Source organism: Dermacentor variabilis, chromosome 3, assembly GCF_050947875.1.
Source record: "Dermacentor variabilis isolate Ectoservices chromosome 3, ASM5094787v1, whole genome shotgun sequence".
Taxonomy (NCBI): domain Eukaryota; kingdom Metazoa; phylum Arthropoda; class Arachnida; order Ixodida; family Ixodidae; genus Dermacentor; species Dermacentor variabilis.
The window spans coordinates 164,454,162-164,472,577 of NC_134570.1; the positions used below are offsets into that span (position 1 = coordinate 164,454,162).

General features: G+C 47.5%; 1 protein-coding gene across 2 annotated transcripts in view; it reads right to left on the reverse strand.

Moving 5' to 3' along the window:
• Positions 1-18,416, reverse strand: part of LOC142576491 (sphingomyelin phosphodiesterase 4) — a 153,762-nt gene that overhangs the window by 44,268 nt on the left and 91,078 nt on the right. For both annotated transcript variants that reach the window (XM_075686641.1, XM_075686640.1), the window contains exon 12: positions 14,026-14,065. In XM_075686641.1, coding sequence (XP_075542756.1) covers positions 14,026-14,065 — 40 coding nt within the window. The remainder of the gene's footprint in view (positions 1-14,025; positions 14,066-18,416) is intronic.

Here is an 18,416-nt window from a genome sequence, read left to right on the forward strand (position 1 = left end):
CACGGTGCACCAACTACACCGTTAGGACGGTATTTGGCGACCTCCAAGACTTTCAAAGATGGCTCTACCGAGCTTGGCAAAGCGCCAGACGCACAGCTCGCCCTATAAGTGGCCCATGAAAGTTTTAACTATCCAAACTGCCACTCTCTCATAACACTGCGGCTTGCCAAGGCTTCACTCGCTTGACTTTACCGACTCACGGCCTCCGAGACTACACCAACACAATCTCAGTCACACCTAGCTGCGCCAGCCAGCGCAACATGCAGCAGTGAGTGAGAGAAGTGGGGGTACTGGTTTTCAGCACGCCACATGCAAGCATCATCATCTACCTGCGGCGCAGGTGCAGCTAGGTGCCCTCCGAGACTGCAATGTCCGAGGGTGCGCCTGCGAGCCTAGCTTTGCCAGCTACACGTGACAGCGAGAGAGAGGTGTGATAAAATAAAAGAGAAGCGCTGCTTGTGCGTGACGACCACTATCCACACGGCTGTATGTGGCCATAGGGTTAGTATACCGACTAGTGGAAAAACTGATCGAGAAAAAATGTCAATCGCAATGACGTTGCCACATTGCTACGTCTCATTTTGGTAACAGTCAAAATATGATGCAACAACAAACATCTACACATAGCATGTACGTGTGGACAATCCGTAATGTTTATTCTGTATACAGTGCAGTCCACTCAAGAACTAAAGATCTGATCGTCATAACTGACTATCACTATATATGGACTGCCACAAAAAAAGAAAAGCTGCCGTAAATATGTTTGTAGCTCCGAAACCAAATTTGCCACTTGCAATAAAAACCGACACTGCTGAAAGTAGGCTGTGAAAAACAAAACGTTTATTTATACCTCAAAACAGCATGTCAAGTGTTAGGTGCACTGAAGTAGTCAGAAATCTGCCCTTGCTTTTGCATAAGTTTCAGGTTCACAAATGCGGTGTGCATCACGTCCAGCTGCTGCGTGATCACTGCCGGCTATATAATTTCACGAGCATTAAATCAATGAGCGACCCGATTTATGACAGTGCACAATGGGTCAACATCGGGGTTGGTGTCAAACATGAGCGATTGTCAATCTCGCAGTCCCTGCCCCTGCTGTTGTTGCATTATGCCGCCGTCTGTTGCGACAACATTGCCCTGTCGGAGATCCTGTTGCAGAACGAGGCATCACTATCTGCATTCAGAAACTCCACAGAAGCACCACCTATTTCACTGTGAGTAGCGACGAGCTCCCAGAGTTCGGTAATGTCAGTGGCTTCCACCATGTTGGTTTCACCCATCGGGGATTTCGTCCTAATCATGGCCCTCGCGCACAAAGCCCACCTTTTCCGTTGGTTGATATGGCCATTGGTTCTAGCCTTCATGATCGTAGTGCTCCCGGTTTTCAAAATCATAAATATCATTGACTGCATGAGCTCGTACTTCTTTGAGTCTTGCAAAATTTTTAGCTTCATCTCAAGCGACACAGCTTCGCACTTTGTCAGCACACCACTGCTGCTTCCGTGGCATATTTCTGCACTCAGTGAGAAAGAGAGGGAGATTGTAGAAAGGGAGCACTGTTCACTTCTTGTTTTTTTCTTTAGAGCATAGCTCTTGGTGCCTGTTCTTGCTTGAGCGTCAGCGTCCTTGGCATAACCAAGCAAACGAGCACAGTGAACGATGAAAGAGTGAACACAGAGTTTAGCAGGGGATGAAAGACAGCCATAGCGAAGAGAGCACAAGGAGGAGGGTGCAGTGGAGTACTGTATAGCGAAAGGGTGAGAAGAAAAACATGGTACAGCACGATATGTGTTCTGTAGGGACGAACGTTACGAGATGGCGCCAGAGTAGCGCGCATGGTTTGTTCCCAGATTGTGTCATCAATAAGGCATGCAGCAAGCGTATCCACCGATACCACACATGGAAACTTAGTGCTGCGTGAGTAGAGGTCTGTCTGCGGTGGCTACTGTGTATCGTACCCATGCATCACTCATTGCTGCCTCTCGCAATCTCCCAATCAGCGAGGCATCACACCACACTTTGCTGCGTTTGCAATGTTCCACACGAGACAGCTTGTCTGCACCAGCCAACATTGCAAGATGAAAACACAGATAGACCTGTGCTCAAACTTCACATATGAAGTATTGTAATTTTTTTCTCTCTTCTGTGGACACTCGCATGATTGCTGGCGATGTGACGCAGCTGGCGCGATCTTCTCGCACGCTACGCCAACTTACAATGCTCCTCTCCTTGGCATTCGCAATCGCCGTGCAGATAGGACGTGCTGCACTGTAATTGCAGCAGATATTAACTCTCATAGGCAAAGTTTTCATCCCCTCTCGGTTAAGGGGGACTTAGCCATGCATATTTCCCGATTATTCTGCATGGGAAACACCACCCAACAGGCACAATTCCGATCATTATAACCGACATGCGGAGAATAACATATTGATACATATGGGATCTTTCCTCTTAGCCCTAATGCATAAGTTTATACGCTTAAGTCGACTCATTGTGATAGCTAAGGGTGTGAAAATACAAAAATTTTCTAACATGAAATGGATACAAATACTTTGCTTCAAATATTGCACTGAATATCAAATGATGATATCCACATGCATTAATTAGCAAGTTGTGTTAATTTGTTATTTTGGAACATTGAAATTACGTTGTCAATGTTAAAAAACTAGACTAGTAAGCCGTTACACTAAAGCATAGTGTATTTGCCTCATGTTAACTTCGAATATTTAGTATTTCCCAATACATGTCCTTGGCAGCCTGTGCCTTAATATACTGCATCAAATCCCCTTGAAATCGGAGGCATTTGACCCTGTACCAGTCGTCACTCATCGCACTTGCTGTTAAGCAATAAGCTCAGAATTGGGGGTGGTGCCGCAAAATAAAAATTACTGACGATTATAATCCTCCGTAATGCAAAATTACGTGTTTTCAATCCACAATACATTGACTGGCATGGACAACAACCTGTCTCGTGCAATACGTTGCAAACAGATCAAGGTATGGCACGACTGCCTCGCTAATCTGGAGATTGCGAGAGGCAGCGCATGGGTGGCATGTGGGTGCAACTCACAGCCGCCGCCGTAGACAAACCTCCCAGACGATGTGCCCTACTCTGGCGCCATCGTCACTACACCACGCTTTTCTTCTCGCGCTTTTGCCACACCGTCCTCCTCCATTTTCCTCCTCACGTCTTTCATCCCCCCACTGCGATGGAGGAAGGAAAAACACTATGAAGGAGCGTCACATGATTCCGCTGGGCTCGGCAAGCCAGCCTCCTCTGAAGCCACCCCTCGTGCTCTCCGGGGTCTTGTGCAAAGTGCCCTTTGAGCAGGGATAGGCCCACATTGTTGCCAGACCAGTCGTGTTTCTTTGGTAAATGGCAACGATTAGTGGCACCTGCTGTCAAAGGCATGGTGGCATGTAGAAAATATAATGCGTGGGTTTCTGCTACCGTGGGCATCGTTCCTCACCTCAAATGCACTGCATTTAAACGTGCCAGAACCACGATGACATAATTTTTAAAGCATCAGTTGTGTTTACCACCGCAGTTAGTCAGTGCTCTCACCTCAGAACCCGTCCAGAGTATGCCAGCCCGAGCGTAGTCTATTGTTTCGTCCAATCAGCTGTTGTGTACCGTAAACACTGGTGCGTATTTTCTTCCAAATTTTTCTTTTATTTGTCGCATGTTTGCTTAAGGGGGGACATGGGTTGTGGAGATTATTTCCTGCATCTTATGGCCAAATCTGATGAAAATAAACAAGCTTACTTAGTCTTTTTTGTGCTGATTTCTAATATGCAATAATATTTCTTGTAGGTCCATTAGTTCAGGAGATTGACAGTGCTTCTACTCTAATGTTTCCGGAGACAATGGGTAAAAAACTGCTCAGCAGAAAGTGAATATTACTGCATAGCCAGATACTATGATGTGCAATAACTGCAATGCTGCAAAAAGTTTTCAAATGAAATTCTAATGAGCCATTCTGCAGGTGATCAAAATTCTTTCCTTGACCTAAGGCTACCACACCAAAAGAAAATTATTAAAATGGAATTACACATGTGCACAAATTTGAAATTCTGCTCTCAGCACTTTGTAATATGCAGATTAGGCTTTTTGCTAAAGAAAGAATTAGTGCTCTAGCTGTTCTAGATCATGGGATATCACTCCAATAGTCTAGTGAAGTGACCCAAAAACATGTTTTGAGAAAAGTGAGAAAACGTGCAAAAGCCTATTTTATTTACAAATTTACAGCTGGAGCAGCTCAGTAGGCACCAGGCATGTAGTCCTGCTGACTCCTGGCCCTTGTGTGCCGCTTTTTGAGGGACTGGCGCAAATCTTCTGATGCTTTGCGCTTCTTGGCTGATGCTGCCATGACTTTGCTCGTTTGGATTTAGACATAGTTTTTTCATTATGTCCTTTGAGGCCCTTGCATTGCCTGCATTGAACTTTAATACTGCCTCTGCCACAGCAGCCTCCACCATGAATAAAGAAGTGTGCTTGTCTTTTGGCGTCAGTGCCCAGATAATCGAATGCAGGCTTTCGTTGTTATTTTGCGTTTTACCAAGCTGGCAACGTTGCAGCAGTTTCTTGTCTGAAAGATGTGGGGTTTCTGGCTCTTGCGGCATTTTTCGGGCTCTCGCGATGGTTGTGTGGAGCCAGTGCGTTGTGTTGCTGGGGGCTCTGTGTCCCTCTCCTCCTTGCCTGGACGGTGTGGCAGCGGGTCATAAAACACTGCCGCTCTGCTGTCATCCCGCCAACGGGAAGGTCAGCAGGTTTTCCCCATTTGCTCACATTTTGGCGGGATTCGGGCCCTGCTTGCGTGCACTCCGGGTGCACTCATTTTCCCTTTATTCATTGCTTCTCTCCACCTTGCGGGTTTCCGCAGAACTACTACGTCAAACTCTTGCCTTTGCTTCGTGTTGTCGACAAATTCGACTTCGCCCCGCCATCTGCTAGCCGCCTGGTTAGCTCAGATGGTAGAGCGGCTGCCCCGGAAAGGCGGTGGTCCCGGGTTCGAGTCCCGGACCAGGACGAATTTTTCTTCAACTATGAGGCTTTTCTTTCGAGGAACTCGTATGGGTTTCCTTTGTAGCAATTGCTACGAACGGGTGGATGTCTCATTTTCCCTTTATTCATTGCTTCTCTCCACCTTGCGGGTTTCCGCAGAACTACTACATCAAACTCTTGCCTTTGCTTCGTGTTGTCGACAAATTCGACTTCGCCCCGCCATCTGCTAGCCGCCTGGTTAGCTCAGATGGTAGAGCGGCTGCCCCGGAAAGGCGGTGGTCCCGGGTTCGAGTCCCGGACCAGGACGAATTTTTCTTCAACTATGAGGCTTTTCTTTCGAGGAACTCGTATGGGTTTCCTTTGTAGCAATTGCTACGAACGGGTGGATGTCTCATTTTCCCTTTATTCATTGCTTCTCTCCACCTTGCGGGTTTCCGCAGAACTACTACGTCAAACTCTTGCCTTTGCTTCGTGTTGTCGACAAATTCGACTTCGCCCCGCCATCTGCTAGCCGCCTGGTTAGCTCAGATGGTAGAGCGGCTGCCCCGGAAAGGCGGTGGTCCCGGGTTCGAGTCCCGGACCAGGACGAATTTTTCTTCAACTATGAGGCTTTTCTTTCGAGGAACTCGTATGGGTTTCCTTTGTAGCAATTGCTACGAACGGGTGGATGTCTCATTTTCCCTTTATTCATTGCTTCTCTCCACCTTGCGGGTTTCCGCAGAACTACTACGTCAAACTCTTGCCTTTGCTTCGTGTTGTCGACAAATTCGACTTCGCCTCGCCATCTGCTAGCCGCCTGGTTAGCTCAGATGGTAGAGCGGCTGCCCCGGAAAGGCGGTGGTCCCGGGTTCGAGTCCCGGACCAGGACGAATTTTTCTTCAACTATGAGGCTTTTCTTTCGAGGAACCCGTATGGGTTTCCTTTGTAGCAATTGCTACGAACGGGTGGATGTCTCATTTTCCCTTTATTCACTCCGGGTAAGTGTGTGCAAGACGGGGCCCGGGGAGACCACATCGGGGCGTCTGAAGGTGCGTACGTGTTCCTCTCTGCCGGCGGCGGTCCCCTTTGTCCGCCGCAGGCCGATGGTTACTTCGGCTCGGCGGGGTCCTGGCCTCGGCGGGCGCACGCACTCGTCGTCTCGATGTCCTGAGGCAGCGTCTGCCGATCATGCCCCCGCCTGTTCCTCTGTCATTTCTTTCTATTTCCCTTTTCTCTGCTGTGGGGCGCGCGATGGCAGGCGCTTACCGACGGATAGGCAGCCTCTTACTGCTGGGTTCTTTGTTCTTTGTTTCTCTCTCTGTCACGGTGCGCCGTTAGCGGCCACCAGCGACCATTTGGCCATGTTTTTGTGTCTTAATTAGCTTCAGATTCGGACATGATGTTAAAATGTGTGTCTGTATTGAGTCCAATCTTAATAAATGTCCTTTGTGGCTTCTAGAGAGCTTCACCTAGGGTCTCCCTTGCTGCACGTGCGGTCTCACCTGCCACTAAGCTGGGGTCGACAGGGCGCGTACGCGCACAGCTGCGCGTCGGCACATGGAGCGGGACAGAGCAGGCGCGGACGCGGCGCCCTGCACGCATGGCGGCTCGGTGTGCCCGAACCCGTGGTGGTCGTCCGGTGCGCGCGATATCGGAGCGTGCGCTGTGAGCGTAGCGAGGAGACCACAAATTGGCGCCCAACGTGGGGCCAGGGACCTAATCAGCCTCTGGTCGCCGAATGTCTGGGCTGCTGCGTTGCAGAGGCTGCGTTGCGAACACACTTTGTCAACCGTGCTATGTCTCTCATCCATGTGCCGGATTCATCTATTTTTCTATCACACTTTCTGTCATACCTTGCCTCAGTAAAAGTGGCGTGGTAAGCGTATCGGACAACCGCTTGGAAGTTCCGTGCTGCGAAGCGCGGACGAAGAAAGGAGTCATGTGGCTGCCGAGATGCTGCAGTTGTTCTCAATTGTGGAGACCGTGCGGGGCCGGAGGTCTCGCCGATTCGTACCGGGAGGGCTGACTTTTCCGTCCTTCCATCTGCTCAACGATTCGGTGGGTCCGACGAATTTCCTTGACTCTCTAGCATCATTACTATTCTGGCAGCTGCTAATTGCACGGACTGCTTGGGAACAGTGCCTCTAACGCCGGCTAATTCTGCAAATATACGCGCATTTGCTATTGTTGGCGCGGCTCAGTGGCCTGCCCGGCAGTTTTCAGTTGATGCACGCCATTCCTTGCAAAAATTCAAGCTGTGATAGGTGACGCACTATTCATATGCCCTCTGTCACCGAAAATCTCCATTTAGGCAGACCGGTTAGTGGTGGTGTCTTCTGCACCATCAATTGAGGGGCAAAACTGGCAGCGCAATAGCCGAGCGGAGACAAAGGCCACAAAACAAGCCCGCTCTGCGAAGAGGCAAGCTCCCCGGACATCCCACCGTCGCGTGCGCAAAAGGGGACACTCCCCCACAAACCCGCGGCGATGACGAGGAGGACAGCCCGGGTGGAAAGCCAGCCAGGGGAACGAAACCGGCCACCCCCACTAGAGTGTCGGAATCGTCATTTGTATTTTTTTTAAACGGCCTGAACCCGAAGAGCGCTGAAGGGACCGCAGAGTGACCCGTTTGTAAATAATTGTACATAGTTGTTCGACGGCCTGAGGGAGGCAGAGCGCCGGAACGTGGCTGGTATTGCACGGGCGCGGGAACCTTAGTGATGCTGGTATTGCAATGGGCGCGCGGGGGCCGGATACAGCGTGTGTCGCTGTTGCCCCGGGTGGGTTCGCTCTGCGGGGTCACAACAAGCTCGGCCGATGAAGATTGCGCGCCACCCGCTAACACTGCAATGTGAAAGCTGTGTTCAAGGTGGTAGCCCCCAGCGCCGGAGAAACGCGATTTAGCACCACTCCGGCAAGTATCGCACGGTCATCAGAGCGCCAAGGTTTTCATTACAATCGATTCGCGCTGTGACTTGGCCCGGCATGGAGCGACTTTTCGTCTTTCGCCGAACCTTCCACGTCTGTTCATTGCATAGACATCGCGTAGTCAAAGTCAATTTTGATTGGTGTCGCGCATGGACAGTGTGCGTCCGTGGAAGGAATTTCCGCTAGCGTTGGAAGTCGTATGTCATCACACTAGTGAAGACCACGTTTACTGTGTCCGGCTGAACTCAGACGGAGTAACCATATATACTGAGATGAGGCATGCCTATACGGATCCACAACTTTGGATCAGCCACCCATTTCTCTTCAAAAAGCTCTAAGCTATCCACTTCACTGCAAACAGGCAGGCTGCTATCTGTCTTTCTCTGTCCTTGTTTTCCCTTTGTTCAGTGTTTCTTCGTTAGGCTACTTGTTTCTCTGTGTCTTACCTATCCGTCTTCGTTTTGCTTTTGTGTGTGTGTTTTCTTAGGTATGGTTCGTGTTGCTTTTATGTTAGTCATTTATTTGTACCTATGTGTTTTGCGTTTCGAGAATGTTTTGCGTGTGTTTTCGCTGCCGTGTTGCGTCAACGGGCGATGTCGATCTGGATCGAAGCCTGCCGACGGCGGGGCTGTGGATCGGGCTGTGCGGTCACGACGATTGGCGTGGATCATGGCTGTGCCATGGAGCGGACACCGCCAGAAGCACCGGCACCAGAGGCCGTTGCAAGACACTGTTAAAGTGGCTTGGAGTTGCACGCATGGCATGTGGGCTTTGTTCGTGCTCACCGGAGATTTTTAGCGCGGACATTCTGTGTACGTCTTCTGAACCGTTTGTTATTCTCTTTTGTTTTGATTCACGGTATAGGGCAATGTTTTGTTATTTTCCCTTGTCCGCGTTTGTGTCCAAATGTCATTATGTCTCTAAGCGTTTGTCTTTTATTGTTACTCTTACATTTTCTTCGGTGGATGCTTTTATTGTACATTTTCGCATTAAAGCTTGGGTTCGTGTGGACTTTATTGTGTTGCTGTTGTGTACCTGAGACATCCCGATTTAATTTATTCTAACAGCTTGCTTTTCCTCCTTTGATGTCTTCTTTATTTATCTTTTGGGGGCTGGTGATTTTAGGTTCTAGCTGCCAATGGATAGCTCTGGTATTGCAATGTAATGACTATTTCTTTGTTCTTTGTTTTCTTTTCTTCTTTGGCTGACAGTGGAGCCACCAGCCATGCATTGGTAGGGAGCATATAAGGAGGGAGGGATGTGGGGTTTCTGGCTCTCACGGTGGTTGTGTGGAGCCAGTGCATTGTGTTGCCGGGGGCTCCGTGTCACTCTCTTCCTTGCCTGGACGGGGTGGCGGCGGGTCATAAAACACTGTCGCTCTGCTGTCATCTCGCCCACGGGAAGGTCAACAGGCATTACCATTGGATCACATTTTCGCGGGATTCGGGCCCTGCTTGCATGCACTTCGGGTAAGCGCGCGCAAAACGGGGCTTGGGGAGACCACATCGGGGCATCTGAAGGTGCGTATGTGTTCCTCTCTGCCGGCGGCGGCCCCCTTTGTCCGCCGCCGAATGGTTACTTCAGCTCGTCGGGGTCCCGGCCTCGGCGGGCGCACGCACTCTTCCGTCGTCTCGATGTCCTGAGGCAGCATCTACCAACCGGGCCCCGCCTGTTCCTCTGTTGTTTCTTTCTATTTCTCTTTTCTCTGGTGTGGGGCGCGCGATGGCAGGCACTGACCGAAGGATAGGCAGCCTCTTACTGATGGGTTCTTTGTTCCTCTTTCTGTCGCGGTGCGCCGTTAGCGGCCACCGGCGACCATTTGGCCATGTTTTTGTGTCTTAATTAGCTTTAGATTCAGACGTGATGTTAAAACGTGTGTCTGTATTGAGTCCAATCTTAATAAATGTTCTTTGTGGCTTCTAGAGAGCTTCGCCTAGGGTCTCCCTTGCTGCGCGCGCGGTCTCGCCTGCCACTAAGCTGGGGCCGACGGGACGCGTACGTGCGCAGCTGCGCGGCGGCACACGGAGCAGGATGGAGCAGGCGCGGGCGCGGCGCCCTGCACGCATAGCAGCTCGGTGTGCTTGAACCCGCCGTGGTCGTCCAGCGCGCGCGATATCGGAGCGTGCGCACCTTGAGCGTACCAAGGAGACGACAACGTTCATATATGGGACGTAAAGCCTGACACACACGAGGAGGAAGCTTTCGAGGATGTTTTGGAACCGGCTCTCCCTTGGCCGCTGCAGCATTTTGCTTGCACCAGGAGTTTGGGCCTGATGGACAAAGAGTGTGATTAGCCACATCATCGTTTGATGTGATGTGATGATATGTGGCCATCACTGCATTTTGAGTGGCATCTACGTCTCCTTTGTGGGCCTTCAGAGCCCATTCATAGTATGAGGTTAACTTGGAGATCAAGACTGCTGTCAAGTGGCCCTTTCGACCAAGACTCTCATGTCCAGGGCCTCTGTGTTTTGCCACCAAGTTAACAAAGCCGTCTCCATACGTTTTTACATGTGATTCACACAGTCCTCTTTTTCAATTGGGATATACCCATACACTTCATCATCTTGTAAAGTGAGATAACTACGGCTGTCCCCGTCACAAAGCACCATTCTATACCGCAGATTGTGCCGCTACAATGATCGCCTGAAAAGGATGAGGGCAGCTTCCACCTCCATCTCCCCAGCTTTCTTATTAGTGTTCTTCTGACACTTGTGGCCATTCTTCCAGGCTCCATAGGAAGGGTCACTCTCCTTAGGCCCCAACTCGCACCCAGCACAGAAATTGCTCAATACAACAAAGTCGAGCACAAGTACGCTGAACAACTCGATCACGGTGCCGATGCCGATGTGGGACGTATGACCGCGGGTCATCCATGACCCGTTGTACGACACCGCGATGTTCCCAGTATGACCTATGTTCAGTTCGGCGTAAAGTTCGCGAACCGACCGTGCGCAGTCGCTCGTCAGATTACGCGCCGCGCGATCGACCACTGGCATCAACTTCATCTTCACATAGCTCTGCCACGTTTTCGTGTGAAGAGCATGACGGCTGATGCCCACCAATGAGAAAACGTCATTGAAAGCGGTCTGTCGGTTCCCCGTTGCCTGCATGGCACGCGTAGCCAAAACGTTCACAGCAAAGGGTTTCATTCGTTCAGCACTGTGAACACGCGGCGAGCTCCACACTGACGCAATCTCTCCACAGTTTGCACACATAAAACACAGCTTCACAGCGAGTCCGTATTCCCGCTCATCTCGGACAATTTCTAAGGCACCATTGCAGATGTTGCAGTTCACAAACGTTAATAAAGTGTTCACGGCCCTCAAATCCACAATAGTAAATGTATTCCCATCAGGCGGGCAAAGTGCATCATAGGTACTGTCACCCAAGAACTCGCATTTCCTCTCCGTTGCTGGAGCGGAAGACACCTCTGATAGCTTTGCTTTGGCTTTTGCTTCCTCCTCCTCCAGCTCGGAGGGTTGCCGGTAGATTGTATCTTGCCGTACGCTAGTGCTGGTCGAAGGGTCCGTGCCAGACGGACTTGTCACAGTATCTGCAGCAGCCGATGCGGTCGTTAGGCCTGCTGTTGCTGTATCGACGATTTCGGCATCGGACGCTGAGGTTGTGGCGTCCTGGGCATGTTGCAGTGTTGAGCAGCGTTTTTTGAAGTTTTCGATGAGCGTCCATCGCACTTTTTTCGCACAAAACTTGTGCCGCGTTCGAAATTTGCGCTCCATTTCAGACATTGCGTTGACACTGGGGCAAGATGGCGCACCTCAATGCGTGGCTCCAAGCGCGGAGCAGACGATGGCCATGCAGTTCCGCCAATCGGGAAGCAAGCTCAAGTCACGTGCACCGAGTGACGAATAGGAAGGCGTTCTAGCACCTTTTTTTGCTGCGCATTTTCTAAGTGGCCAATGACTGAAAGGGTCCCAATCTGGCAGGAATTTGAAAGGAAAAGTCGCCTCTTTCAGATGAGACCAAGATGTCCGTGCTAGCACCCGTGGAAGAGCAGGCGCGCGTTTCGGAAAATGTGCAGTTTTAGCGCAAGCTCCGCCTGAAATTCAGCTAGTACATGTCGTATAAGGCATCACTGCGGCTAAAATACTGATGTTATTGGTATGAAATTAACAACGCAGATGCAATAATAGCTGCACACTCCAAAAATGCAATAAAAAAAAAATGGAGTTGCTTTGCATTTTTTGGTCGCCACAACCCGTGTCCCCCGTTAATAAAACGTTCTGCTGTGCATCTTTTGTTGTGAAAGAAATAAACAGCATTACCCTGCACTCTAAACACTGATGTTGACGCATTTCCTTGATATTTACGTGCACTATTTTGCAAGATTCTGAGGTGCGATGTCATTACGCTGTTGAGACGTGCCTATTGAGTTCTAGCTGGTCTGTTGAGAAGCAGAAGGCATCGGGCAGAAAGACAGCGCCGACTGGGACCGGTGGCGCAGAAGCTGCTCCACACGGGTGAGTTTCATAGAACGCTTCCTTGCACTGAACATGTGTAGCGCGTTCTTTGGGAAGCGCATTTCTTTGGGCGTATCGTAGCTGACCGCACAACCATTGGCAGGCTAAATGCAACAACGGTCTCGTAAAGAGGGGAGAAACTTGGAGAATACGGGGACGGCTGCAAAGATAGACAATAGCAAGCGGAACACAAAGGGCGCCGGTGATTGAGGAGCCGAAGCAGACGGCGGCCAGACGCATTATGCAGGAGGCCACTGCGTTATTGCACACAGCAGCCAATTGGAGCCACGGGCTCCCCCGCGTCCTTGAGGAGCGCCGCACTTCACCCAATCTCAGGTTCGTGTCTCAGCAGCGGTAAACTTGAAAGCTCACGCTAGCCCTCCAATCATGAGTGATTTACACCTTTCCCACGCTGCTGCCGGCGCGACTGGCGGGGAAAAAAGCACAAGAATGCACGAACGAAACAACACCAAAATGGCGGCGCTTGGGGGAGCGTTCGCACCAAGTCGCACCATATTCAGCACTCGCTCGCCGCTCAAGAGCTGCCGTGGCTCATTATAAACTTTATTTGGAATAGTTTTGCGATTAATTAGATATTGATATTTACAGAAATGGCAGTTTATAAGACATACTGCCCAAATATTTGGTTTTCCAAAAATCGACATTTTCGCAATTTTTCTGTTTTCAAAGACCGCGTTCCCTCTTAAAGGCACATGAACCAGATGGCATCACTGTGCCGAGGGAGGCTCAAGGTTGTATTCATTGCACGTCACGTATGAATCGCATCTCGTCATTAGCATTTACATGCCTGTACAGCGTAGCAATATGGCGGCGCCCTTATGGTTACCGATTACAATGCATGGGTCCTATGAAGAGCTTTTCCTCTAGGGTTGATTATACATTTCAACTCTATATGTGCGGCAGTGACGAAGACCAGCATTGCTTGACGGCGCATTCGACATGGGAATTTTAACTGGTGCGTCAAAGGAGTGCCGAACCTGGCGGAAAGCAATATGTTCGGTGCTCAATGGTTGGTATTTTTGTTTTGGAGACAAATCTAGTTTCTTCTGTCTAGTGGCAGAACAATTTTACCTCGTTAAAGCAAGGCTTTAAATACACAGATACCTATAGCAATTTCAAGGGCAATTGCATCTAATGCGATACATACGTTATTTTGTTATATCCAGTTTCACTTTAGTGAGGCTCAAGTGTACTTGTATGAGTTGTGTAAAAATATCAGACACACTTTACCTATAAGCAGATTTCGACAACTAACTGTTCGCCGATATGATGCTTTGAGCGTTGCTTGTTCTTCCTGGGCACAAGTACAATAATTTTAGCTAGCATTTATGGTTGTTCCATTCTTCACCACTGCTACAACTTGGCAATATGATGAGGCATTGCGCATTTTGTGGTCAGCCAATAACTTTGGCTCTATGAAAACTGGGGTGAGGATTTGCCACAACTTCGTGTTAGTACATCTTAAACAGGCAGATATTAATGAGGTTCTACTGTACCTATCCTCTTTCACGCATTCCTGATCTTGCAAAACTCCTGAAGTTGATAAGGCAAATGATAATTTGAAGGAGGAGGAGAGAAAGGTCATAATGATTTACATGGAGGTCATCTCACCTTCCGTGATCATCGCGAACAGGTTAGGCTGAAAAAAGACCTGCAAGACAAGTGAAGGAACAGTTTGCATGATGCACAGAGAGACAACATATGAGAAAAGTGGTAAAAGACAAAGAAAACTGAACTTGAAATAACGGCATCAGTTTCAAAAGAAAAAGAAAGACACAACAGTCCACCCCCCCCCCCCACTTCGACATTATATATATATATTTTTTTTTTTCATAGTGTAATGTGTACCCAGTCAAGTCATGAATGAGGATGTGCTCAATCACTAGCATGAAATAAAGAGGCCTTCAAAAGCAAGGCACTAGTTTCTGAACCTGTTGAATGTCAAGGTAACAGAAATAGCATATGCTGTCCTAAAAGCAGCAAAGAAATCTCTTCAGGTTCTTGAAATGCATTGCCGTGGTTATAAACAGCAGCAGCCGATAGATTAAAAAAAAATTGTGGTGTTTTACATGCCAAAACCACAATCTGATTATGAGGCACGCTGCGATGGAGGACTCCAGATTAATTTTGACCAATTGGGGTCCTTTAACGTGCACCTAAGTACACGAGTGTTTTTTCATTTTGCCTCCATCGAAATGCAGTCGCCGTGGCCGGGATTTGAACCCGCAGGCTCGTGCTTAGCAGCGCAACACCAAAGCCACTAAGCAACCACAGCGGGCAGTCGATAGATGTTACCAGCAATGTTGTGGTCCATAGAAAGCAATACAAGACTGCCTCAAGATTAACAACAGTGAACATTAAAGGTGTGCTGACACAAAAATTCCAACTCGCAATAACTGGTAGTTTAGATTGCTGCGAGCTCATAGGCATGATCTGTAAAGTACTAACAGCAAATGCCACTCAGAACAGATTTTAATTTTGAAGTTTATGTGAGCGGCAAATCGGAAAGTGCAGCATCCATCAATGTAGTCATCAGCATAGGCACTATTTGTAAACAATGTTAGTTCACGCGTTTCGCCGACTGATTTCAGTGACGTGTGATGTCATTGGCTTGCCTCGCTGTTCAGAGATGTTTCAGCATGGTTTGCACTGGGCGTCCTAGACTGACAGCACACTGAGCATACGTATGTGCGTACATGAAGCATACTTATAAACTTCATACCACTTACGGATTGCCAGATTACTGGTGCCATGGCCTGCAGTTGCAAAGCTGGTGGCAACATCATGTGACAATTTCCTCAACTACAATGCATTTGATTTTTCTTTTTTCGCGTCGGTGTTACTGTTGAAGAAAACGATCATAAAAGTATGTACAATAAGAATTACGTCATTACAGGTGCTTTACATAGCAGTTAGAATATCTAAGTTGCAATATAGCAGAATTTTGTTAACTTGATTTTATCTGAAGGTTCAAGCTGGCACCCATACCCGTTCGTATGGACCCAAACATTCGTTATTTCGATCCTAAAATTGGCCTTTGCCGGATGATTCGAACATGACCAGTCAGAACGCACGTGCCTGACCCCTACAGGGACCCTGATAGCAATCCCTTTAGCGGCAGCGTCTGTCTCGGTGGAGCTCAAGGGACAATGATTGTGTTGAACACATGACATCTCTCGCCAAAAATGCCTATTTTAGGCCCACTCTAGGAAAATTTTCAGGAAGTAACCGTAGCTCACAATATCTGATTATGGTATTTACCCGATTTTAATGCGCACTTTTTGTTTATTTTCGAAGAAAATTTGTTGATAAATTGCCTGCGTGGCGCAACCGGATACAAAACTGAAACCATCTTCACGGCATCTGTATCCTTCACCGCATAACACTAATGTACCATGGCGAAGCTCACTAACAACCATGGGCGAAGGTGCTTTTAGGAAACCGGCTGCCGTTGTGTGACCCTTGCCCATTACTCTTTTCTTTTGTTGCTTAAGAATAGGGTGTACATTAGTTACTGCTTTGTTAAGGAGCTTTAAGGTCATTTATACATTAGTTTTCTGCTTTGCACACATAGAAAGTGGATATGCATTTGATTTGTGGGAATTTTAAACTCGAGCAAATACAGCCAAATGAATCGGCAGTGTTTTGGCGTTTTTTCTGCATCTTGTTTAATACGAGCCACTGGATAATTTGATGAATTTTGTTGGTCCCATCAGGGCCAAATTAATGAAAGTTGACTGTACTGCTAAAGCCAGTAATGTTAAAAGAGGGTCATACAGTATAACATGGTTATACAGTAGAACCTCATTTTAGGAGACCATGGAAAAATTTTTTATTTATTCAGAATACCCCTAAAGGCCCTCTCGCAGGAGGGTATTACATGGGGGGGGGGGGGGGTGCAGTAACGCATACAGATGTAATAAGTGAGTAATAAGTTGAAAACAAAAATTGGGAACTGATAAACAATAATCACAAAAGATAATGATACAAGACCAATAAGATTATTGTGGTAGTAATAGTAATCAGAAGTGTACAAAAAGAGAATACGTATCACAAACACACGAAAAATGGAGGGTAATCTGGGTCATAGAAAGCACTCAGACCATTAATGTATAACAAATCAGTAAATGATACAACATGTAAACTTAAAAGAAAAAGGCAAAACACCGTAATAAAAATAGGAACAATAACCATAAAAATATGCATGTTACATAGAGGACAAGAACATCTTTTAACATCATTCATAGTGGAAAAAAAAAATGGGGGGGGGGGGGACATGACACAAGAAAGGTTTACGGACTTTCATTAAGGATTAGAAGTTTCTGGAATTCATTTATGTCGGTGATGGTTGCGATGTGTGATGGCAAGCTATTCCACTCAGTTATGGTGCGCGGTATGAATGATCTGGCATAAGTTAGTGTGCGACACGTGAAGCGTTCGATTTTGAAAGGGTGATCACAGCGGGGAAAGATGGCAGGGGGTGGCCTAAAGAAGTCCTTGCGAAGTGATGCATGATGGTAGAGCTTATGAAGAAGTGATAAGCGAGCGATTTTATGGCGACATGATAACACATGCAGTTCAGCACGATTCTTCAATGAAGTGACGCTGGTGTGACGTGAGTAATCCAAAAAAATAAAAAGCACAGCACGGTTCTGCAGGGCTTCGATGTTTTTAATATTGTAGTCTTGATCGGGATCCCAAATGGCTGAGGCATATTCTATTTTAGGACGGATTAAAGTGATATAAGCCTGTTTACGTAAGTGCGATGGGGTGTGTTTCAAATTACGTTTAAGAAACCCAAGTGAGCGGTTTGCTGAAGCAAAGGTGACGTTAATATGGTAATTCCAGGACAGGTCAGACTGAAAGTTAACTCCAAGATATTTGTATGCGGTCGTAAGTTCCACTGCAGTATTATTTAGCAAGTAAGATGTTGGAATTCGAGAAGCTTTTTTAGTGAAAGACATCAGCTTAGTTTTTGAAGCATTTAGTGTCATTAGCCAAGTTGTGCACCACGAAGTTAAGGAGTCAAGGTCAGATTGTAGAGATTGGCAGTCAGCTTCACAAGAGATGTTGCGGTAAATAACACAATCATCAGCGAATAGCCTAACTCTAGATTTGAGGGACGAGGGTAAGTCATTTATATAAATTAGGAAAAGCAATGGACCAAGCGCACCTCCTTGAGGAACACCGGATGAGACTGGGACGAAAGGAGAGTCAAAGTTATTGATCGACGTGAAATGTTGTCTATTAGAGAGGAAGGCTTGCACCCATGCCAGAACAAGTGGGTGAATATTAAGTTGTCTAAGTTTTAGTAAGAGCCGGTGGTGAGGAACTCGATTGAACGCTTTTGAGAAGTCAAGGGATATGGCGTCAATTTGGATGCTGGCGTCCAATCATGAGTAAATCCTGAGTAAATCCTGCAAGTTGCGTTTCGCATGAGAAGCCCTTGCGAAAACCGTGCTGGTATTTGAAGATGATATTGTGTTCCTCTAAATATGTAATTACTTGTGAGTGTATGTGTTCCAAGAGTTTACAGATGGTACTAGTTAAAGATATAGGCCTGTAGTTAAGTGGGGACGAGCGATCCCCTGATTTCAATATGGGCACTACTTTTGCTATTAGCCAGTCCTGAGGGATTGTGCCTGACAATATTGACAGAGAGAAGATGGCTGCCAAGCAACGATAGATACCAGAAGAAACATGTTTAAGTATTTTGTTGTTGAAGCCATTATGATCAGATGCAGATGACGTTTTTAATTTTCCAAGTAGAGATAAAATACCATTTTCGTCAATTATTATTTCAGTCATATTAATACCGAAAACAACATCAATGCTAGGGCATGTAGTAATATCCTCAAGAGTAAAAACTGTTTAGAATGAATCATTTAATAACTTAGCACATTCGGATTCAGTAACAGGAGAACCATTGGTATTAGCAAGAGTTACATAGGGGTGGTTGCTGGGATTTATTGTGCGCCAAAAGCGCCAAGGGTTATTTATTA